At 43.5% G+C, this 23,680-nt stretch overlaps 2 protein-coding genes across 6 annotated transcripts in view; one reads left to right on the top strand and one right to left on the bottom strand.

Moving 5' to 3' along the window:
- Positions 1 to 23,680, top strand: part of cenpp (centromere protein P) — a 71,983-nt gene that overhangs the window by 47,466 nt on the left and 837 nt on the right. For both annotated transcript variants that reach the window (XM_053442773.1, XM_053442765.1), the window contains exons 7-8: positions 23,324 to 23,403; positions 23,560 to 23,651. In XM_053442773.1, coding sequence (XP_053298748.1) covers positions 23,324 to 23,403; positions 23,560 to 23,651 — 172 coding nt within the window. The remainder of the gene's footprint in view (positions 1 to 23,323; positions 23,404 to 23,559; positions 23,652 to 23,680) is intronic.
- ecm2 (extracellular matrix protein 2, female organ and adipocyte specific) lies at positions 1,316 to 22,376 on the bottom strand. 4 transcript variants are annotated; one of them, XM_053442718.1, is made up of 12 exons: positions 21,922 to 22,376; positions 18,387 to 18,515; positions 17,962 to 18,123; positions 12,899 to 13,087; positions 10,924 to 11,718; positions 10,011 to 10,126; positions 9,616 to 9,751; positions 9,268 to 9,425; positions 7,571 to 7,710; positions 7,360 to 7,472; positions 6,117 to 6,330; positions 1,316 to 3,354 (listed from the first exon to the last, which is right to left on the bottom strand). In XM_053442718.1, the coding sequence occupies exons 2-12, from the start codon at positions 18,511 to 18,513 to the stop codon at positions 3,159 to 3,161; spliced, it is 2,346 nt and encodes a 781-aa protein (XP_053298693.1). In that variant the 5' UTR covers positions 18,514 to 18,515; positions 21,922 to 22,376; the 3' UTR covers positions 1,316 to 3,158. The 4 variants fall into 4 exon arrangements, with proteins under 4 accessions (XP_053298693.1, XP_053298702.1, XP_053298710.1 ...); XM_053442727.1 differs by having other exon boundaries at positions 10,924 to 11,679; XM_053442735.1 differs by lacking the exon at positions 12,899 to 13,087 and having other exon boundaries at positions 21,922 to 22,374.

Genomic DNA, 23,680 nt, shown 5'->3' with positions numbered 1-23,680 from the left:
CAATTGTATTAGAATAAACATTAGGGGGCTGGAAATCGGGAAATATCCAGTAATCTACGTGAAGAAAAAACATCTGGGGAGAAAAATATATTTTTCTGCTTTTATATGCTGTAAATCATCTCCTGAGCAAAACCTGCTTCTGTGCCTGATAAATCATTTGCTTAAGAACAACTAATAGAACTTGTGGGTGAAGTTTTCAGCTGTGTGTCCTCACTCTGACGAACACCGGTGAGATCATGTGACTACTGAGTATTAGATTGTTCCTCTGTGTCCGATCTGTGACGCTGATCAACACAGCAGCTGTTCACCTCGGCAGAAAAAGCCTTTTCTCTCTTTTCTGCAGGAAAACTCTGATCTCTGAGTTCTGGAAAAAGCCCAGAAATCACCAATTGTTGTTTTTTATTGCTTTTCTCCTTATTTTTGTCTGCTTATAATAACCTAATATTTCCAATTTGTCTTACCGTAGAGGGGGCTGTGGTTTCTGTCCTCTACACATTTTTCGCTTTTCTGTTCCAGTCGTCATTTCGATCTGTCTGCTACTGGAGTAAACGATCCTAAACCTCAGACTCTCAGAGGAAAATATTATGATCAAGTTGGCTTTCCTGCTCTGATAATTACAGCTCTCAGTGGATGTGTGTTGCATGAAGGCCGAAGACATGTGAGGCAAAGATCGTGGCATTTTATAATAACTTTCTCTCGAGTCATCACGGCTTCACCTCACCTCAGAGGACCGAGGTGTTGATTCGGTAACATGAAAATAAATATCATGCACTCCTCAGTGTGTTGACAGGGAAGAGATTCAGGGATTCTACAGGCATATAATCTAATCCCTTGTTTGGAGAGATGTGACTCATGCACCTCAGGGGCTGAATATTTGCATCTATTGTCAACGTGAGTCTAATCCTTAAAATTCCTCAAGGTGTTCTGCAGATTCTTATGTAACCGGCTTCCAGACCTCTGACTCACCAGTTATTCAAATACTTCTGTTGTTATGCTCGTTCCCAGCAGTTCCCAGACTTTGGTCATAGTTTATGATGAGATTCACTGAAACGTAGATTTTTTAAAGTTTGTTATAACTTTATCTTTGTTTTGTAGAGTAGTAGTGTTGCCATGATTTTCATTTTACCTTATTAATTTAGAAATCAGACAATTTTTCACGTCGGAACCCTTTCTCCAGTTGAATAAAAATAAAGTTTAAATATCCCTGGTAGTTCCCATCTTTGACATCATGTGGAGTCTGCACAGTAATGATCGCAGAATAAAGCTGTGGTATTATATAGTGTTTATGGTTTTTATTTACATAACCAGGCAGTACTGGGAACAAAGTGATGTTTATTGTACATTATAACATTGTACAAACTGTTATGTAACTTAGACAAGTTGACCAAGAGCAAGGTGAAGGGCTTATCATTCAAACAGTCCTGCTATTTGTAATAACACAAAATGTCTTAATGTAAAGCAAAGTTATAACAGTAAGAGCATTTAATCCACATCTCCCCTGCACACACACAAATTATTTACTCATCATAAGTTCAGATCCCTTCTGTTATCCACTGTCAAAGCTCCTGTTTGCTTATCACTACACTGCAGCTCGGTGACACAGGTTCATAGTTGAAGGATGAACTTAGAGCTAAAGAGCTGAAGTATGGTTCCACCACCCAGGAGATTCTTGTGTTGTCTGTGCTGAGGAACTCTGGAAAAGAAAAAAACCCTGAAGTGGAAATTTTACAGTGAGGTAAAGACCTCTGGAACCAGCGGTTCCCCCACAGCTCAGCTCTTATGGAGTTCTTACAGACAACTGAAGGTCCAAGGCGTTTGATTGATTGTCTCTTCCGACCACAACGTCCACACAAAGCTCCACAGCACACGCTCAGCTCATCACAACATTCAGCATTAAATGAAACCACGTAAAAAGGATTACAACACCAGGACGTGCAGCAAACGTTGGAGAACAATTCTGTGTAAAGGGAGGTCCTGGTGGCAGGAAGACAGTCTGGAGCTGAGCCACTTGAGTTGTATTGTGTCCTGAAACTGTTACTTAGTGTTGAATTAGTGTAGTTGGATTAGGCTTTATTTATTATGTGATTATGCAGTGTAGAGTAATGTAAATGTTTCAAATTATGAAGAGTTTAGCCCTTATTTAAATTAGAAAAAAACTCAAAGAATACTCAACCCTACAGAAAAGTGTCCTTCAGTCCAGAGACAAGGGGAAATAGAGGACAGGTAGATGTTTCTCCAATTTACCCACCGTCCCTCTGAATAACAGACTGAAGTGAAACAGCTATAACTGGGAATATAGTTAAAGCACAAAATGGCCAAAATACAGACAATGTATGCAATCAGAATTGTAGCGTGCCGTCCACATGTGAAAATCTGAAGCTAAACTATGACTCAAAACCTACGACATATGGAAAGACTCCCAATAAATTCTGCATCAGGTCTATAAGCAGATGTGTCACTGCCCCTCCCGTGTCTACCTCCGTCAGATCATCTCTCCAGCAGCTCACTTGAACCTCCTCTGGATCGTGAACACTGAGCCTGAAGGATGAGGCACACATGCAGCTTTACTGCTCACGAACATGAAGGTGCTGAGGTTGTTAAAAAATGATGTGTTGGGGTTGTGGTATCACTTCATAGAATTCTTTCCATTTCTTTATGAGCATTTTCCTTTTTTACTGTGTATGGCTGCAGGGATTCTTTCCATTTGAGAGAGTTTCACATTTCCCGTAAGAAGACAGATGTGTTTAAAGTCTGACCATGTTCTGTCACCTTCCTTCATTTGAGTGGATTCAGGTGACAACTTACCAGACTTTAAAAAAAACGTGTGAGAGCCAGACGAGGAGGAAATCGTACTTTTATGCAGCTTGTAAGGATTTCATCCAAGAGAAGGACAGGACGATAGAGACAAGCCAAATTATATCAGCCGTGACTGTTTTGAGACGTGTCAAAATTTCCATGTTCAGTCTGTACATCACACTTTAATGTGAGAGGCTTTCTGAGGGTAGCTTTCTTATTATTTTTGAAATGTTATTTGAGTAACATGCAGCAGCAGTGGAAGCTAATGAAGGACATTAATCTTGACTTTCTACGTCCTTTGTGGCACATTACAATCCCATATATTCATTCCTGTGTTTTCAGGGTTTATAAACAAACGTCTTTTAGTGTTTGGGTTTGTGTGGACTCCGGCGCTCAGCCTGCTGAGGTTTTAAGACCACGCTGGAGGAGGCCCGGACGCAGGAGAAGGCCGACGGTGAGACCTTCTGGGGGTCGATGTAGTTGTTCTCCAGCCTCAGCGCCACCAGAGTGGAGTCTCCGCTGTGGTTCGGGTCACAGATGCTTTCGTCGCGGATGCTCCTTGAAGACAAAGAATCGAAAGGCCGTTAGATTTTCTTTATTGTTGATTAGTCATTCGTTCTAATGCCTCAATGCCTTTAGTGGCTGATTTGTCATCAGTCCAAGACAAAAAGATTTAACACAAACAATACAACCACACATAAGTATACACCAGTTTGCCCTTTTTTACTCTCCTGAGAACAGGAGTCAGGAACATGAAAATCTCTAGTGCATAGTCCATGTCCCCTCAGTCCATGTCCCCTCACTCCATGTCCCCTCACTCCATGTCCCCTCAGTCCATGTCCCCTCACTCCATGTCCCCTCACTCCATGTCCCCTCAATCCATGTCCCCTCAATCCATGTCCCCTCACTCCATGTCCCCTCACTCCATGTCCCCTCACTCCATGTCCCCTCACTCCATGTCCCCTCAGTCCATGTCCCCTCACTCCATGTCCCCTCAGTCCATGTCCCCTCAATCCATGTCCCCTCACTCCATGTCCCCTCAGTCCATGTCCCCTCACTCCATGTCCCCTCACTCCATTTCCCCTCAATCCATGTCCCCTCACTCCATGTCCCCTCAGTCCATGTCCCCTCACTCCATGTCCCCTCACTCCATGTCCCCTCAGTCCATGTCCCCTCACTCCATGTCCCCTCACTCCATGTCCCCTCAGTCCATGTCCCCTCAGTCCATGTCCCCTCAGTCCATGTCCCCTCAGTCCATGTCCCCTCACTCCATGTCCCCTCACTCCATGTCCCCTCACTCCATGTCCCCTCAATCCATGTCCCCTCAATCCATGTCCCCTCACTCCATGTCCCCTCACTCCATGTCCCCTCACTCCATGTCCCCTCAATCCATGTCCCCTCAATCCATGTCCCCTCACTCCATGTCCCCTCACTCCATGTCCCCTCAGTCCATGTCCCCTCACTCCATGTCCCCTCAGTCCATGTCCCCTCAGTCCATGTCCCCTCACTCCATGTCCCCTCACTCCATGTCCCCTCACTCCATGTCCCCTCAGTTCATGTCCCCTCACTCCCTGTGTAGTAACCTTTTCAAAGTTAAAATTCTCTAATATCTAGTGACACTTATTGTTTTTGCTTGTCCTGCACCACATATGTTAAAAAGTATCCTCAGTGTTGCTTTGCCGGCTGATTCCAGTTTCCCACCTGGCATGTCAGCCATGTTTGGCCGTGGAGCCGGAGCCCAGTACAGTGCTTCTTCAGTGGTAATGCTACTTAATGTAAATACCACAGCCTGGTTGAAGTGTGTGCTGTGCCCGGACCTGTGAGAGGGCGATGAGGAGATTCAGAGGAGAGACTCCCAGACACGTGTTTTGTTTCTTTTTGTCAAGACGACACTGAATGAGCGATGAGCTTTAATATCGTCTGGCAGGCTGTGATGAATGAGTCAGTCACTCAGACTCTAATCTGTTTACAGACTTTTTTATTGTTGGTATTAAAGGATTGTGTCGACTTAGAGGGTCCCGCTGTCTTTAGTCAACTGGTTTGATTGTTGTTTGCTACTCTAATTGACCGTTTATCTTTCAAACTTGGGTCATATGTTTTTAGTTGGTGAATAATTGATACCAGAACATCCCACTGTTATTGCACAATAAGTTACCAAATCTCAGGAATTTGCTTGATTTGGTCAAATAAGGGACAGAAGGTATAAGCTCCAGGCTTAATGATCAATGGGATTCCTTCAGGTATAGATCAACTGGGAGGGGACACTAGAGACCACAGACCTAAGAGTATGTATGCTGGGATGGCGTCCAGTTCCTGAACAGGATATGCATTTTGGAAAATGGATGGATATATGAAAAATCCTTGTAACTGAGATCCTGGTATTTCCTTATACCTGTAGGAACCTGGATGTTTGAATTTGTGTCTTCACTGAGAACTGAGACGCCTTCTCCAAAAAATAATTAACACTATTACTCAACTCTAACCAAACCCTGAAAAGTCATTAACCGAAGCTTTAGCCATTTCTTCCAGTTACTTGTCATGCTAAAATCTAATTTAGAAATTCAGTGGAAAAACTCTGTTTAGACTAAACTTGTGGAAAAAACATCTGTCAATGGGGACGAGTGTGTGAGTCTGTCCAACTAACTGTCTTAATCAGGTCTTTGGGCCGTCCTCCAAGATGAGAGAGAGCAGAGCAGCATCCAGCACTCAGACATCAGGTGCAGATCATCACCCAATTGTTCAACGTTAAAAATTACAGTTGCTGTGTTCATCAAACCATGGAAACGGCTCAGAAACATGAGCTACAGGAGAAGGATTGTTTCTCTTACGTCAAACAGAATGAACTCAGGTCACCTATTAGACAATTATACACTCCTGTAGAACCATTCACACCTAAAACCTGCACTCCTTAGAGGTTTATGATTTAAAAATGATTAAAAATATTCTGTTTAGTTTGGAAAATATTGCAAAATGTCCGATTTGCTGCAAAACACTGATCCTTTGAGGGTCGTAGGGGCTGGAGCCAATCCCAGCGGAATTTAAGACTGTGGGAGGAAGACGTAATTCCATAAAGAAAGAGGTGGAACATACAAACCACGGCTCAACCATGCTCCTCCCATGTTAGAAAATAAAAACGCGTAATTGCAGAGAATACAAAAGAGTAACATTAGAGTAATATCAATATATTTAGAGTTTTTTAATTGTTTATGGTGAGAAATTTGTGGAATCCTCAGAAAACACAAGATGTATTCCCAGAAGGTAGTTATCTTGAAATCCTTGAACTCTTATCAGATCATTTTTCATGGCTGTCGTCTTCTTACCTGATCCTGTTGTTGTTGAGTCTGATGAAGTGCACGTTGGTCATCTCGTTGATGCCGGATGGCACAGCCAGGAGCTGGTTGTGATCCAGACACAGCTCCACCATGGAGTGGTATGAGCCGAAGAAGGACTCGGGTTCGATCCCTTCCCCGTCCAGTTTGTTGTAGGAGAGGTAGAGATACTCTAACCCGGGGTCCATGTGGGCGAAGACGTAGCCTGTGGGGGGGAAGGAAACTGTAACTTTCATCATACTCTTGATAATTGATATCTTGATTCGAGTCCGACTGATCTATTGGCTAAAACCGACACTTTCACAGACATATTGGTATCCATGTTAATATTGGCTGATTCGCACAGATGAGATAACTTGTAATTTACAGGATAAACAATGCAGAAAATATGCATTATTTACTTTTTACTAGTTACAAAATTTGTCTTTATATTCTTAATCTAAGTTTGATATATTTGTTTGTATTTGTGTTTTATTTATTTACATTTCTTTGTCAGAGGTGTTTGATTATATCAAATTTACATGATGAGAAGAAGTCCACAGTAGAATCCAGAGCCTGCTGTGGCTGGAGCAGGTTGATTTGTTTAAAATGATCATTCAAGTCCATAAAGGCACTTTGTAGTTTCTCTTCCACAGCCCTTGTGAGTTGCTGCCTCCACCTCCTTTCTTTTACAACAGCCCTGCACGTGTTGGCTTGTCCAGCTCACATCCCTCGTTATTCTGTTTAAAGTGTTGGATGTCCTGCTCTGTGCAGGTGCAGTAGTTAAAATGGTTGCTTCTATCATTGTCCTTATTATAATGTGATCGCAGCAAACCCCTGAAAGTACCTGGAACCTTGATTAAGTATCATTTCCTTAGCAATTTGATTCCAGGAGCTCGTTACCGAAGCAGGAGGAGAGTCAATGCACAGTCTATTAGATTTAGATATTTCCTGCAGAAGAAAAGGATAAAGCTATAAAGTCTATTATCTATTCCTTTATTCCCTGATGTCGTCATAGTAGATCGTCAAACCACAAATCAAATATTTATCAAATTAAGCTATAAAAACATCAGGTTTGAAATCCACTGTGAGCTTGTTTAGTGCCTCCAAATAAATCCGACAGTTTCCCTTTCTTAATATTTTTGGGGCCCAAAGAATGTTGAGGAAATCCTCCAGTTATCTACCAACACGACCCATCTGCTAGATACCATATCACATCATATCATCCAGATGTGCATAAAGAGTTTCCACCGACCAGGTATCCTCTCGATGTTGTTTCCCACCAGCACGAGATGGACCAGCGATCTGGGCAGGTAGGACGGAACCAGGTAGAGCTGGTTATTTGAAAGGTCGATGGACTCAATATTCCTGCAGAGAAGGAAGATGAGGGGAGGTTTAGTTGTAGTTGGAATAATAAGGTCTAAAAAGCAGATTGGGTAATTGTGACATATCTTGCTTTGTCGTACCTGTGGTTGATCCAAGCCATCGGGGCGATTCTGGTCTCATCCAGCCTGTTGTGTCTCAGAGAAACCACGTTCAGATTTCTGGTCTGATTAAAAACTGTCTCCGAGATTTCCTCAATCAGGTTGTTCTCCAGGTACAGCTCCTGTGCAGCAGGCAGATGTGAAACAAAGAGTTTAGATGGAGCAGAACCTTATTAACAGCTAGAAAGTCTTTAGCTCAACCATCAATCCTCCTGCATGTCTAGTTCTTGTATTGGAAAAAGAAACGTAGACTGATTATCTGCACCAAGTTACACAAACTCATCTCAACAGCTATTTCTTAAATCAAGATCCATGTGTTAATTAAACAGAAATTGATGAAAATCTTTTAAAAGTGATTAAATTCTTGTATCTGCCGTTCGACTGAATCTGCAAACTCTAAGAGGTGATTGGTTGTCTGGCCCACGCCTGCACCGAGTTATAATAAATACTGGAATAATGACTGGAGTTTAGTGTCAGTATTATGGTTGGATTTTATTATCTCGTTCATTTTCACTTTTTAATGAGACCAATATAAAACAACCATTGGGGTGTTTATGAGTTTGTAATTAAACAGCTTTGTCTACTAGCAGAAAGGTTTGTGACTTAATGAGACAGTTTCAGGTCAAAGGTTATAAAACTGCATTCAGCTTCAGTTTTTGCTGGAAGCTGCTTCTACAGACATATACTGACACGTGCTGAGTTTCTGTCTATTTAATCTGCAATCTGTCATATCTATCTTAACCCTCATCTTTAAATTATCATGAGTAGGATGTCTCATTAGAGTTCAGCACCAGGAGTCTCCGTGTGAAGCCAACTTTAAATTCACTAGATCTACATTTTTCTTTTTGACCTGCTCCAAATTGTACAAACTCGTAAATATCAATCAATATAACAATTGCTCAATCTAACCCGCCGTCACAGTGTTAGAGAAAGTGAATAAAAAATCCTGGATCCGCCTTCTGATCCGGAGCTGCACTAAAGTTTTATGGGTCCCTCCACAAACCTTCATGTAAATCGGTTGAGTAGTAATCCTGCTTACAAACAAACAGACAAAAACTTTACCTCCAGTGTTTGAAAGTAACAGATACTAAAGGTAGAACATGATCTCCAGAGCTAATGACCACAAAGAGTTGTGGTACTTTGTAGAAACTGTCCAAAGTCGTCACATGAAGTTGGTTTTAAGGTGGATTTACAGCAGCAGCATGTTGCTGGAGTTCTGTGGTTAACCAGAGGCCATAATTACAGGTTGGTCGGTCTGGTTTCCCACAGGTAGAGGCCGAGTTTACTCAGTGGAGTAAAGTCTTAAAGTTTAGAGCCAAGAAGAAAATAGTGATGCGTCAGCAAACTTTAAATCAGAACTCTGCCAGTTCCTCAGACAGCCTCTGAGGATGTGACTGAGCTTGATGAGAGACCTGATTAAGATTAATTTATTGAGTTATTCACCTGTTTCTACCAACTGTTGTTCAAAAGGCCCAGAGATTCTCAAGGCTCCACTTTAACTGGCTGTTCACAAAGTCAATCACATGTCTGGAGACGTGGAAATAATATGTGGGCTTCGGTTTGTATCAGCCTGCCAGGATATTGATGGAACCTGGTCCATCAATATCCTGGTGCCTGGTTGTGCCTGGTTGTGTGAGGTATGAGAAGAGATGATCGTGTAAACAGATCTAACTTCATACCAGCAGTGAAGGAGGAAGCCCCTGTGGTATGGTGCGGAAGTGGTTTCTTCCCAGTCTGAGGTAGGAGAGCTGGATTAGGGGAGTGAAGCCCAGAGGATCCACATTCCCCTCACTCAACAGATTTCCTTCCAGCTCCAGAATCACCAGGTTGCTCATATCTTTAAAGATGAAACAAATATAATTGTATTCTGCTCAGCTGGAAATTAGTCTTGAAATCAATGTGGCAGGAAATATCTGTGTAGAGCGGAGGAAACATGTTTGATTCAACAACAGAAACCTGTAAAATCTACAAAACACAGAAATAAAAGAAATTAACAGTGACGTCAGTAGGCGATGCTCTATCTGTACCTCGGAAGCTGTTCTCATCGATCCTCCTCAGTTTGTTCTCGCTGATCTTCAGCTCCTGCAGGGAGGGGGGGAGGGCAGAGGGCACGGCTTCCAGCAGGTTCCCGTCCAGGTAGAGACGACTCAGCATCTTCAGGCCCTGAGACAAACACATACACTGTAGGTACTACTGGGGATACTGGGAGGTCTGTGATGGGGAAGTTTGCAGAACTCAAGGCCTCTTTCACACTGCACATGATAAATGTTGAAATACTCGCCCATCTTTTTATACTTATGTAATTTCATTCTGATGGACTGCATCGCTTTATATCAAGTGGCAGACAGATTATTGGGGGAAATAAATTGGCTTTTATTCTGAAGGGAAGCATTGGTCTTTAGTGTGCTATAGTTCATCTTACTTTGAAGGCTCTGGCGTCAATGCCGGCCGAGGTGAGTTTGTTTTTCTTCAGGTTGATCCACTCCAGGTTGGGGATGCCATTGAAGGCTCCTGCTGGGATGCTGCTGATGTTGTTTCCTGGTCAGAACATTTTCAGTTAGTTTACAGTAAACACCTCAGTGTGTTTGAGTCGCAGGTTTCTTTATATTTTTGTTCTTGGTTTTTAGTTCCTGGATTTGCTGCAAGTCGACCTCATCTCTCACTGGATATTTATCTCTCCTTGTAACGTGCGAGAGGAATCAGGTTGCAGCTCCTCACTCGTGGTCGGCTATAACCTCAGTTTTGTCATTTTAAAGGACATAAATAATGTTAATGCTGCACGGTGAAGGCTGGCTGTCTGCTTAATGTCCTGCCTGCAAGTCTGAACTCAGCCAAAGATAATCTGTGAGGTAAACGCAGCTATAAAACTCTATAAATCCTAATCACAAGTGGAGCGTGTGTTTGTGTTTTCAGACGGACTGAGCGGTTTCTGTTCTCTGGTGAAACGATTAGTCGATTGCATCAGATCAGTGTGTTGAGTTAGAATCTCTAGTTTTAACTTTCAGAAGATGTAGATCCATAATATCCCCCAGAGAGAGGGACTGGATCTCATAATGTATTTAACCTGAACTTAGTGCTGACCACTTGTGATCGGATCTCTCAGAATGGATTTTAATACCAGTGTGAATGGGATCTATCACTGGGGGAAACATTACTGAAGCTTGATTGAATTTAAGGGCCCTGTTGTGGCCTGATGTCGGAGGTGTGCATCCACTGAGTTCCATTCTAGTTTAAAGTCCAAATCTATAGAGTATGAGATTCAGTTCTGGATTTGGATTCTGTAAAATACTGTGGAGTCTGTTTCAGCTCCTCGTGGTGTCGTGGTGCAGACTCACCTTCCAGACTCAGAGACTTGAGCTCAGGTATGGACAGAGGAGGGAAGTGGATGAGTTTGGCGTTCTCACATGTCACAGTGACATCAGAAATGTCACAGCCTGGAGGGAGGCCTCCTCTGTTCGGTCCCACCTCCACCTCCCTCTCCTCCCATTCCTCCTCCCTCTCCTCCTCCACTGCCTCCACCTCATATAGCTCTTCCTCCGTCGCAGCAGGGGGTCTTGGGATTGGAGCAGGGATGAGATCTGGTTCTTCTGGTTCCTCTGGTTCTTTTGGGAGCATCTGAAAGACGTCTCCTCTCAGCCACACCTCCTCCTGGTGCTCCTCTTCCTCCTCCTCGGCCAGAGCCAGAAGTTCCTCCCTCAGGATCTCCTCCTGCCTCCTCCTCTTTTCCTCTAGCTTTCTTTCTTTCTCCCTTGCTTCTCTCTCTGCTGCTTCCTTCTGCTTCCTGTCTTCCTCCTCCAGTCTTCTCAGCTCATCCTCCTGCCTCTTCATTTCCTCTATCTGCCTCCTCCACTCCGCTTCCTCCTTTTCCACCTGCAATCTCAGGGCCTCCTGCTCCTTCCTCCTCCTCTCCTCCACTATCTTTCTCTGTTTCTCTTCCTGCTCCTTCCTCTCCTTCCTCCTCTTCTTCCTCGCCTCGTCCTTCTTCCTCAGGCGCTCCTCCTCCTCGCGATGCTCCTCTTCCTCTCGCCAGATAATTCGCCTGATCTCCTCCTGAGTCAGCGGGGTCACTGGCTGGCTGGGGTCACTGGGAACTGGGGAGTCACCAGAAAGGTCAAGGCTGAGGTCAGGGTCTAGGGTGGGTTTGGGGGGGTGCGGGGCGGCCAATCGGATGACAGGAGGCGGCAGGAGGCAGGAGTTGTTTGAGAAGAAAGAAAAAGGTAACGGCAAAGAAAGAAAGGAAGAAAAGAAAGGGATAGAAATAGGAGAGTAGAGCGAGAGACAGGAGAGGAAGAAGTAAATGTAGAAAAGATAAGGGAAACTAAAGGAGAAGGACAGATGAAAGGTGGCGAGCGCAGACAGGGACAGTGGGACACACAGACAGGAGGTGGACAGACAGACGGCTGTGTGTTAGTGCTGCAGACAGACAGACGCCCACATTTGACCACACAGACAGGTACAAGTCCGGCTTGTTGAAGCTACAGAGCAGACGGCTGCTGTAGACCAGTCCGGATCAAATCCCACTTAACTCTACCTGTACTGCCACAGTCAGGTAAAGTTCATCTATTACAAACTGTTAATAGATAATAACAATATTAGCTGATGTTGGTGTTAGCTGCTACGGAGTCTAAAGCTAATAAGGTTTAAATAAAATCATTTCTCATGATAGTGACCAAAGTCTTTTAAATTAATAAACTGGGAAAGCTACATAACCAGGTCACAACTGTTTAATAACCAAATGAAATCACTCAATCAACCCACAAGGTTTAAAGTATAGTTTAGTTATGACATTATTACAAGATATGGTCAAGATACTTTCTCCTTTCTTAACTCTGAAGAACAATATTGTTATTTAAGACATTTCTGCTCAGATTGTGGTTTTGAATGTAGATCTCTAGTCATCCGTGCATCATCTCCCAACATACACACACATTAACTGCATCACAACATGTGCGTTGACTGATCCAAAATGTGCGAACCACATTTTTAAAGCCATGATGGAAACTGACGGCAACATGCTGAGGACTCAGAGATGGAAAAAAGTGTTTCATTCCAGAAATTTAACATTTACTGTTTAATTAAGTCAACACTGACTCCTAACACATCTTTACTAGTGAGGAAGTTAAGTTTATTCTCCTTGTAGTTACATGAATGTACAATATATTAGTATTTGCCTGTAAAAGTAAATTTTATGTTTGTATGACGTAAAGTTCTGAATGAATTAAACCGTTCAAAACGTTGCTCCTGAAACATTTTCCATCTCTGTTTTCTCTGGATGTTGCACCATGGCGTGACCACATGTTGTGTTTCTACCTGGCTCCATGCAGACGGGGCAGCACTCCCCAGCGGGGGTGAAGGGGAAGTGGCAGTGCATTGTGGGACAGGTGATCTCGTCACAGACCACCCGCCCTCCGGTGCACAGACACGTCACACATGGCTTCGGGGACCAGACGGCCTGGTCGAACATGGTCAGACCCTGGTACACACACTGGCCCTGCTTACCTGAAACAACACACACACACACACACACACACACACACACCAGTAAGTTCTACTGTTGATTATGTCACTTTTCTAGATACATCTTCTGTATATAATTTGTCTTAAAGCTTGAAATGCAGAAATATTTTTCATCTGTATTATGGCAGCGGAGACCAGCCTGATGTGGAAAATATCTGAAACACAAAATTATTTGAATATCTCTCATATACTGCCACAGTCATGTATTAATACGGTTCCATGGTCATAATATTTGGAGTTTCAGTGTATCAGACGTCACCAACATGGAAACATAGCAAAGTTTGAGTTGTTTCTGCGACTGGGCAGATGTGGAAAGTATACGTTTGGTTTCAGTAAACAAAAGAATGAAGCCTGCAGCCAGTCACATGACAGTGGACTTTATTGCAGTGAGTGAGGTAAAGATCCAGATGTGCTGCTGCTGCGTCTCATTGAATGTAGTTCTCCTGTCAGCCTGAAGCCGTATGTGGTCGTGTGTTCACCAGGAGAGAATCAAGAAATGCTGCAAAATATTGGTCTGATTCAGTTTTGATATTTAATGATGTTCAGCCACTGTTTGCAGACCTGTTTAATCTGGACTAACTGTGGACAGCTGACTTCCCACCATCACTACGGAATTACCAGTTACATTTTTGTCCCACAAACCACAACTTGTCAAACAAAGAGCTAATTATTTCTGGCTGCCCTTTTACATTTTCAATAGATTCTCTTGGTTTTGTGTCAGACAAGAGACAGAAGGAGCAGTAAGACATTTGCCTGTGATGACGCCCCCTGGCTGCCATTTCCTAAGCGTTAGGAAAATAAATAAATAAATCACTGTGTACGTGTAAAAGTGAATTTCTTTTTCTTATTCACTCTGTCACAGTGTTTATTTCAGGGGGTATTTTTGCTCTAACCAATCCGAGGTGAGGATTATATCCGCTCATTGTCTTTTGTTGCAGATGCATTTTATACTTTTTGTGTTGAAAGTAGTTTTTGTTGTAAATGGTAAATGGTTTTGTATTTATATAGTGCTTTTCTAGACTGGATGACCACTCAAAGCTCTTTACAGTACAGTTCTACATTCACATATTTATACAGAGCATCTATTAGCAGCACTTTTGTTGTTCTACAAGGGGAAATTCTGGGGTTCAGCATCTCGCCAAAGGACACTTCGACATGCAGATGGGGAAGACTGGGGATCGAACTGCCGACCTTCAGGTTGGAGGACGACCGCTCTACCCCTCAGCCACAGCCGCCCCTGTTGTACGTTTACCTACACAAGATGACGTCTCTTTTTCTTATTTCCACCTGCAAGTCTTTGCGTGAATATGCCGACTTTGCATCTGAGGCAACAGCTGTGGATGAACCGCACCACTGAACCTATTCAATCCCTGAGTGAATCAGAGGTGGGCGGTGATGCACGTGTCCAGAACAAAGCAAATTGGACGCAGGAACCCGTGGGTCACAACACGCAGACCCCCCCCCCCCCCCCCCCCCCCCCCCCCCCCCCCCTCAGCAGCAGCAGCAGGCCCCCCGCTGCAGTAATTGCTGTGTAGGTCTAGTCGAATCTAAAGCTTGTACTTTAGCATCAGAACCAGGCAAAGCAGTGATTTGTAGTGTTTCCACTCCTCCCTCTGCATTAACTTCACCTTTCAACATCAGGCCCGGGCCGGGACGCGCTCGTGACTGGGAGTGAGTCAGTCAGAGAGGCCGTAAACCACTATGATACAGCAGGAAGAGGCTCTTTGTGTCTAGTGTGAGTGGGTCCTGTCTGTCATCTACCCTTTCTAATGGTATGCTCTTTGTCAGGTCCATAGGAAACACAGGTAGTTAAGAGGCTCAGGTTATTTCTCTTAAACACTGTGTCGTTTCTTTACTGTGACTGTCGCCCTGTCATCTCTGGAGCACTCATACTTTAAAGCTTTTCTTTTCTCGAGAAAATATTGTCTTGCTGTCGGAGCTCTTGCTTTTCATTGTCTTGTAAATTGCGGGTTTCGTTCAAATAATACGGCGACAGTTCGAAATCGGCTGTGATACGATCGTCCTACAGTGAGGAGCGTATAGTTTTACTTTGTTTTGAAACTATTGGACGTGCGGATTAATAGTTTTAGTAATAAATTCATAATTATTTGAGCAGAAACATCTATCGTCCGTATTTCCCAGCTTTTCTGTCTGGATTTTATGCATTTTCTTTGGTTCTATGTCTTTTTAAACTTGAATATCTTTATATTTTGGATGTCAGGCAGAACTCAAATATCTAGTATCAACATTAGATAATGTAACCTTGAGTAAATTAGATTAGATTAGATTAAACTTTATTGTCATTGCACAGTACAAGTACTTATACAACGAAATGCAGTTTAGCATCTAACCAGAACTGCAAAAAAAGGCAGTAAAGTGCAGAGTATTGTGCGTATTTAAAGTGGAATGTGAATAAATAGATATGTACAGTAAGAAATATATGGAATAGTACAGTATTAACAGGTATTGTATGATATAAGAACTATGAGCAGTAAGAAATGTATATGGAATAGAACAGTATTAACAGGTATTGTATGATGTAAGAACTATGACTTTATAATTTATTTATTTCGCTATGGAAATCTCAGCTATGATAACAATAAATAGGTGTCTAGATATAGAGAAGAGAAGAGATACTGTCAGTCTTTTAAAATCATTGGAATCGGATTTCAATATTTGCAATAAGTTATATTTGGTGGTCCGAATTTTTTTTTCTTGAATAAAGTTTGGGGAATTTAGAAACACACCCTGATTGAAATGCATCTTGACAAATGAATCTGTTCCACACTTAACTGGATGACCGGTTTATGAACCTGGTGTTTTGGCCGCTGAGCAGTAAACTCCATCTGCAGATGAAGACTGAGATAAGGTAGAAAGCTCTGGAAGGAAAAGCTTGTTTGTTAACGTTGGTGTCGTCAGGATCTTTCCTCGATGAAGGATTGCTTAATGCTCGAGTTGATTGGTTGCCACAGTGACTTGGACAAACTTTTCACTTTCCACAAAACAAAGCAAATCAGACTTTTCTCTCAAAGCGTCAGAACGTCTCAGGAGAAGTCGAGTCGGTGCTGCGACAACATCTGTGAGTTCTCTGTTCGTGTGTAAACTGAACTCTGGTCTGTTTGGTTGTTTCACTCGAGTCAGTTTGTGTCTGCGACTCTGAGAACAAAGCAAACATATTCTCGTGTTTCAACCGAATCAAACAGTTCTGATTTCCCAGCAACAAACTGTCGCCAGCGACCGTCTGATGCTGGTTTTTATTGTTTGAAACCGAAAAGGCTCCACGTGGCTCTGAGGTTCTGTCCTCGTCTCAGTGGGGGGGGGGGAGGGGGGCGGTTGTTGGAGCTCTTTCCCCTCTGATGGTTTCCCCTTCTGTTCTGGTCGGAATGTGATGATGTGACATTAAGTTACTGAGCTGTAATAACAAGCTCTTTCCTTACGGGAGCAGGACAGAGCCTCTCAGCTGAACCCGTCTCCCACTCACACACTCAAGAGTTTTATTCACTTTGATTTTACTGCTCTGAGATTTCATTGACTGGAAAAAAAACTCTAGTGTCAGTCGTCATGTTAAAGTTGTGTGTTCGTCATGTAGGTTCACACATCAACACACAAACACACAAATTAACTAGTTTATGTGCTGCATAGTGTGTGTCTTTAAAACGACATGTTTTTATTCTCTAAATTAAAACCTTCTTTTCGTAACTTTATATCACTTAAAGTTGTAAATATTCTCTAATTGTTTGATGGATGAAACAAATAACTTTGATGACTGGAAACTAACAGACTTTTGAAAATTGCGCAGACCAACAGAACATAAGGAAATCCGTTACCTCATTGTCATTGGACGTTTTTGAGGTTGAACCTGGGTCACAGGGTCATTGACCTGAGTTAAACCTGAGTCACTGACCTGGGTTGAACCTGGGTCACAGGGTCATTGACCTGAGTTAAACCTGAGTCACTGACCTGGGTTGAACCTGGGTCACAGGGTCATTGACCTGAGTTAAACCTGAGTCACTGACCTGGGTTGAACCTGGGTCACAGGGTCGATGACCTGAGTTAAACCTGAGTCACTGACCTGGGTTGAACCTGGGTCACAGGGTCATTGACCTGAGTTAAACCTGAGTCACTGACCTGGGTTGAACCTGGGTCACAGGGTCAATGACCTGAGTTAAAGCTGAGTCACTGACCTGGGTTGAACCTGGGTCACAGGGTCAATGACCTGAGTTAAACCTGAGTTACTGACCTGGGTTGAACCTGGATCACAGGGTCGTTGACCTGAGTTAAACCTGAGTCACTGACCTGGGTTGAACCTGGGTCACAGGGTCATTGACCTGAGTTAAACCTGAGTCACTGACCTGGGTTGAACCTGGGTCACAGGGTCATTGACCTGAGTTAAACCTGAGTCACTGACCTGGGTTGAACCTGGGTCACAGGGTCAATGACCTGAGTTAAAGCTGAGTCACTGACCTGGGTTGAACCTGGGTCACAGGGTCAATGACCTGAGTTAAACCTGAGTTACTGACCTGGGTTGAACCTGGATCACAGGGTCGTTGACCTGAGTTAAACCTGAGTCACTGACCTGGGTTGAACCTGGGTCACAGGGTCAATGACCTGAGTTAAACCTGAGTCACTGACCTGGGTTGAACCTGGGTCACAGGGTCAATGACCTGAGTTAAACCTGAGTCACTGACCTGGGTTGAACATGGGTCACAGGGTCGTTGACCTGAGTTAAACCTGAGTCACTGACCTGGGTTGAACCTGGGTCACAGGGTCAATGACCTGAGTTAAACCTGAGTCACTGACCTGGGTTGAACCTGGGTCACAGGGTCAATGACCTGAGTTAAACCTGAGTCACTGACCTGGGATAACGTTGTAGCTGGAGTGCTGTTCCTGGATGTTCCTGTAGGGCTGTAGGAACAGAGTGTGTCCTTGGTTCGTTCCTGGTTCTACTGGGACAGTGGGACCAGGGACCAGTCTGATCTTCACAGGTCTGGAGCTTCCTGCTCTGGCCTCCCCGTGACCTGCAACACATTTTGGTTTCACTGTTAATCTGCATCAAGGATCTAGAAACTTCTAACAACGAGCTCATATGAGTTGAGGATCTTTGAGATGCTCCTCAAACAACTTCTCTTCCTTACATTTCAGTTTTAATCTAGTCCTACATCTGCTCAACAAACCACATCCATGTAAATCAGGTGACACTGATATAAGTCAACCCCTCTTACTGTAAAATGGCTTACAAGAATATTTGGATGTTTCTTTTTTTAATGAGACTGAGTCTTACCCTGTCCACTCCTCTTCCTCTTCCCATGGCGGATCTCACCATCCTTGCGAAGGTTCCTGGCCTGGGTGTCAGGGATGGTCAGGGCCACCACTAGCCACAAACTGGCCACCGCCAGCCACCACCTCATCCCTGCAGAGCAGCACAGACACTTTAAACCAACACTGAGGCCTCAACAATCCTGATACAATTCTGAAAAAGGTCCAAACACCACAGATCTACTTTTCTCTTGACATAAGAAGCTCCTCAGAGTTAAATCTGGTCACAGTCTCTGATAGTTTACTCTACAAACACTTTTCTTTCTGCTCCCAAGGAGAAATGGGCTCAACACTGAACCCTGGACTGGTTCCTCAGCAGCTTGATAAGATGCATCACAAACAAAAGTACAAGATTAAACAGTTCGTTGTCCCAGTAGCTTTGGTTGAAAATCAAGTTCAGAAACATGAGTAAGAAACCACCAAGGTTTGAGTCCAACTGGGAACCATTTGAGTCCAATGTTCCCATCTCTCTCCCCTCAGCACCACTCTACTGTGGAAACCAGCAGATAAACAGGTGAAAGTAAACACACACAGATCCAGGTTCTCTCTCCAGCCGCAGAACAACAGGGAACAGAAAGAGGTTTTTACCTGCAGCAGCTTCTCTGACAGAAAGATCTGTCACTGCTGCTGCTCTTCCTCATATAGCTGTGTGCTGGGGTCCTAATGGCTGGTTCCCTGTGCGTGTGTGTGTGTGTGTGTGTGTGTGTAATGACTGGTCTATTCGCAGCAGTCCTGTCATTATTAAAGCAGAGCTCTAACACTAACACACACCTTCACACACCTGATAGTTTTGTCCTCTGAATGCAGCAGATTGAACCAGTTGTCTGTATCAAACACAATAACAGTAATACATGTTGTGTTGCTTTGCCCTAGTGCATGATGGGAGTGTTAAATCATAGGATTGTGTGATCTGTTGGCTCGGAGCCCAGAGGAGCCTGATGGAAACCTCCAGTCTTTGCGGCTGCTTGTTTATTTATTGCTGATTCTTGTCGGTCTGAAACCAGATAATGAGCTCTCGCCAGTTGCAGCGTTTGACAGTGGAACACAGTGGAACACATCTGGATCCAGATGTTGGAGTAGAGCATTGGATTTGATGTTGATCATCAGGTGGAGGAGGTGCTGTTGGTCTGTGTTTGCTGGAAACAGCTGGATGTGCATCAGGCCCCAGCTGCTTCATCAGGTGTTAACAACTTGTTCCCTCGTGTGGCCACAAACAGGAGTTCACTTTAATCCTGTTGATCTAATAAATACGTTTGTCTGTAAGAGATGTTTTATATCACAGCTGCAAACATCTCATCTACACTCATTGACAGTTATTGGTCTTTTCTCTGCACATGTCTGGTGTGAAAACTTAACATTTATTATAGTTGTTCTTATTTCAACATTGTAAACAGCAGGAGTGTCTCCACAGGGGGCTTCTGTTTCAGAGTCAGAGCAACAGCTGAACAGGAACGCTGCTCCGGGGGCACCACATTGTGTCATGTGTCACAGTGTGTCACATTGTGTCATGTGTCACAGAATGTCATGTATGTCATGTGTCACAGGTCAAGGTCGAGCTGAGACTGCAGCAGCCTGTGTTCAAATCAAGCTCCTGACCTTTGCCACGCGTCATCCTCCTGTATTAGTTTTGTTACAGTCTGAACTGTATCTGTAGAGTGACGCTTCCATTGTGGGAGTTCTTCTCGGAGCTTTGCGTGACATAATAACACAAATACATAGATTAACACGTGTTAGTGCTCTGTACTGTGAATCCACAGAAACGGGTTGAGGCATTAATGAAGCGTAGGAGAAATGATTATCTACTAAAGCACTTTGATATTAAATAGTTAACCAGAGGAAGAGTGCAGGTCCCATGATGGTTTTCCAGAGCACACGTTAACCATCATGTAATTAGGAGGCTCTCATCCATGACATCCACCCACACACTCTTTTAATCATTCACTTTTTTATTTTCTCTGGACGGAACAAAACGAAAGTGTGCAGCTCCACAGACTGGACGTCTCTGAACAGCTCTCAGACCCTCCCTCCTCTATTCACCACCAGCCAATCACAAGTCAGATATCAGAGAGAGAGAGGGGGGGGGGGGGGAACAGGAGGGAGGGAAGAGAAATGGAAAAATATCCAGCTCTTCAGCTTCTGGATGAGCAGGCTCAGACGGAGAGACTTCCAGCAGCAACAGGAGGAGATAAAAATAACCTGGAGACGAGTGTGTGTGTGCGTGTGTGTGTGTGTGGGGGGGGGGGGGGGGTAATGAAATGCAGACAGTGTTTAAATCTGCAGTTTCTACTGGTCTGTTTTCTTACTTCAGTATTTCACTCAATAGCTGGACTGAAGGAAAAACTTACAATGACTTAAAATGACTTTTTAAATGTCTGGTTTAATTTTCTATAAGGAAACTTCTCTTAAGGTCACAACATTTTCATTTTCTTCAGATGTAAGTTTACTGAAGTTTGACTGAGTGAAGCTCTGTTAAAAAATTTGAAAAATTGATTTTTAAAAACACTGTTCAATGTTTCCAAAACAAACTAGTCTAAGACCAATCAAAAATTATTTTTAGATATTTGTGTTTAGACTTTGAATCTATATGAAAATCCTCTTCTCTGTTTCTTTGTGTCTCATTAAAACCAAACATATCAGAGACAAATACCTAAAAAGACCGAAAACATCTTTGAGTAAAAATCATTTGACGTATATTTAGACTTTTTAGTTTGGTCCATGTCCCGTGTGTTAACATGGAAGAGGCGGGACTTATGCCTGATACCGCAGCCAGCCACCAGGGGGTGATAAACAATCAGTCATGTCCTCCTTTGTTTACTATGAACAGACTAGGATGAAGCATGTGTTTCCAGTTGATGTCAGTCAGGAGAAACTTTACGTCCTGAAGGGAAACGAGACGTCACTCGACGGTTTCTGATCCAAAACCAACTAAACAACACGTTTTCTATCTTTCCCTTCGATTCTGAATCAACAGCCTCCTCATCCTCTCTGTGCAAACTGGTGAAAAAGAAACTGAAGCTGAGTCTGTCGAGTTTTGCATTTCAGATTCATAAACAGCTGCAGTTGACTGGATGGATTCCAGGTCAGTTAAAATTACGGGAAACCCTGAATAAAGATGTTTGCTCTGGTTCAGTTCTTCTCTCCCAAACTCTCCGAACATCGTATTGACTCACAGCTCGTGTTGTGAAACGCAGCAGAACCTCATCAGGGAGCGGAGGGGGATTTTTTTTGGGGGAGAGAGATTTAAATCAGTGAAAGTATTCTAGAAGTGAAAAGATTCGATTCTGTGCTGCGTCAAACAGACGAGACGTTAGATCCTGTTAATCGAGGGTAAAAGCATTCTGGGTTTTTCTTTCTTCTGGATCTGTGAAGGAGAAACTCTACAGCAGCAACAGACACAGATGTTGACAAATCTCGAAAAGACAGACGGAGAGACAGACAGACAGGGGGAGGAGCCGGGGACAGACAGACAGACAGACAGACGGACATTAACGCTACATTACCAGCAGTTTGAAGGCGGCTGCAGGACTTTAGGCCAAATTCTTCCAGCCTCTTTTCTCTTCTTCTGGTTCTGCAGGAGCTCCAGGAGATGTGTGTGTGTGTGTGTGTGTGCGTTTGTGTCTCTGTGAGATGATACAGTAAGTGTGTGTGTGTGTGTGTGTGTGTGTGTGTGTGTGAGCCTCGGCGTGTCTCAGAGCATGGAACAGTTGTGTAGAGCGTAGCAGGCTAACAGAGCTGTGAAGGGAAGCCAGGATTTGTACTGCAGCTGAGACCAAGTGAAAGAGGGAGAGAGAGAGAGAGTTACAGACAGACAGAAAGGGAGAGAGAGAGAGAGACAGGTCAGACATCTGTCTTCCTGTTGGAGGGAGGACACGGCCAACAAGCTGCAGGATAAACCAAGAAAGACTGAAAAGCCAAACGAGCAGAAGTGAAATACCCACATGTCGCAGAGCGGAGAGGAAAACACTGAAAACACTGAGACCACTTTGACTTCAGTTTCAGAAAAATGTCTCAGAATGAGGAGAAGAAGTAGGACGGAGGTCAGAGGTCAGAGGTCACTTGAGAATAAACATCCCGCTTCAGTGTCAGAGAGAAAAGCTTCATGGGAAAAACAGCTTTCTGCTCAACAACACGTTTAGAGGTGACGGTAAAATCTGTTTGATTATCAAACTGTCCGACCTCTGACCTCTGACCTCTGACCTCCTGATGAAACCACATTTAAATTCCTTACATCCAGATTTGTATTAAGATCTGCTCCAGATCACACCCACAAACATCAGTCCCTGAAAAATGTCTGATCTTTATGAAGATCCATGAATTATTCTCTGAGAAATCAAACGTGTGTGTGTCTGTGTATGTGTGCGTTTGTTTTTGTTGTCATGTATCATCAATTTCTCAAAGGTTTTATCTCATGATGAAAAACAAAATGGAGACTCAGATGTTTCCTGGTTCCTTCATGACTCATCATTACACTCTGATGTGTCTGTACATGTAAAAGCTTGTGTTTGTTTTCATGGAGGAAATGAACAGAGTGCAGGTCGGTAGACAGATGTTGTAGCGCCTCCCAGAGGCCAAAGCATGAAGCGTCAAAGAAGATAAAAAAAACAGCTGGAACAGGAATCACCTCTGACACGGCAGGTCCCAAGGAAAGGGACCGAACAATGAACTGGTCACTTGGTTCAAACTAAAACAAACAGTCGGGCATTTTCCTTAAAGAAATGTACATACGGAGAATTCTTTAACATTTTGTAGAATATAACTTATTATTTTAGGATCCGAGGGAAAATCCTTTTCACATTATTTGACCTGTAATGATCCTGCTGACTCCAGATCAGACCGGTTGACCAAAAGCCACAGTGACAGTGTTCTAGCTCTATGAACTTATGTGTTCTAAACTCTCCACAGGAGAAGTACCCGTCCGTCGTCTCCCTCCCCGGAGGCTGCAGGTCAGAGGTCATGACCTTGAACCGCCCCGAGCTCCCTGGGTAAATAACCATCTCTTTATTCATCATGTAAATTATTCATATTTCATACACACACAACCCATGTGCAATCTATTTAATATCCTCACAAAAGCCGAGACAGATTTCTTAGTATTTGTTGGTGTAGAATAATTTTTCCCTGTTTGTTTGGATTCGTAGCTGCGTCCTGTCCATTAATTGGTCGGTGGAAGTTTCCAGAGAAGGTGGAGTCACTCCAAAAATCAACCTGTTGACAAAGATCCCAGAGAAAGGTGAGATGCTCCTCTGGGAGTTCACCTGA

Source organism: Pleuronectes platessa, chromosome 2 (assembly GCF_947347685.1).
Source record: "Pleuronectes platessa chromosome 2, fPlePla1.1, whole genome shotgun sequence".
In the NCBI taxonomy this organism is placed as follows: domain Eukaryota; kingdom Metazoa; phylum Chordata; class Actinopteri; order Pleuronectiformes; family Pleuronectidae; genus Pleuronectes; species Pleuronectes platessa.
Note: the sequence above shows the minus strand (reverse complement) of the source record. Positions and strands in the feature narration are given on the sequence as shown.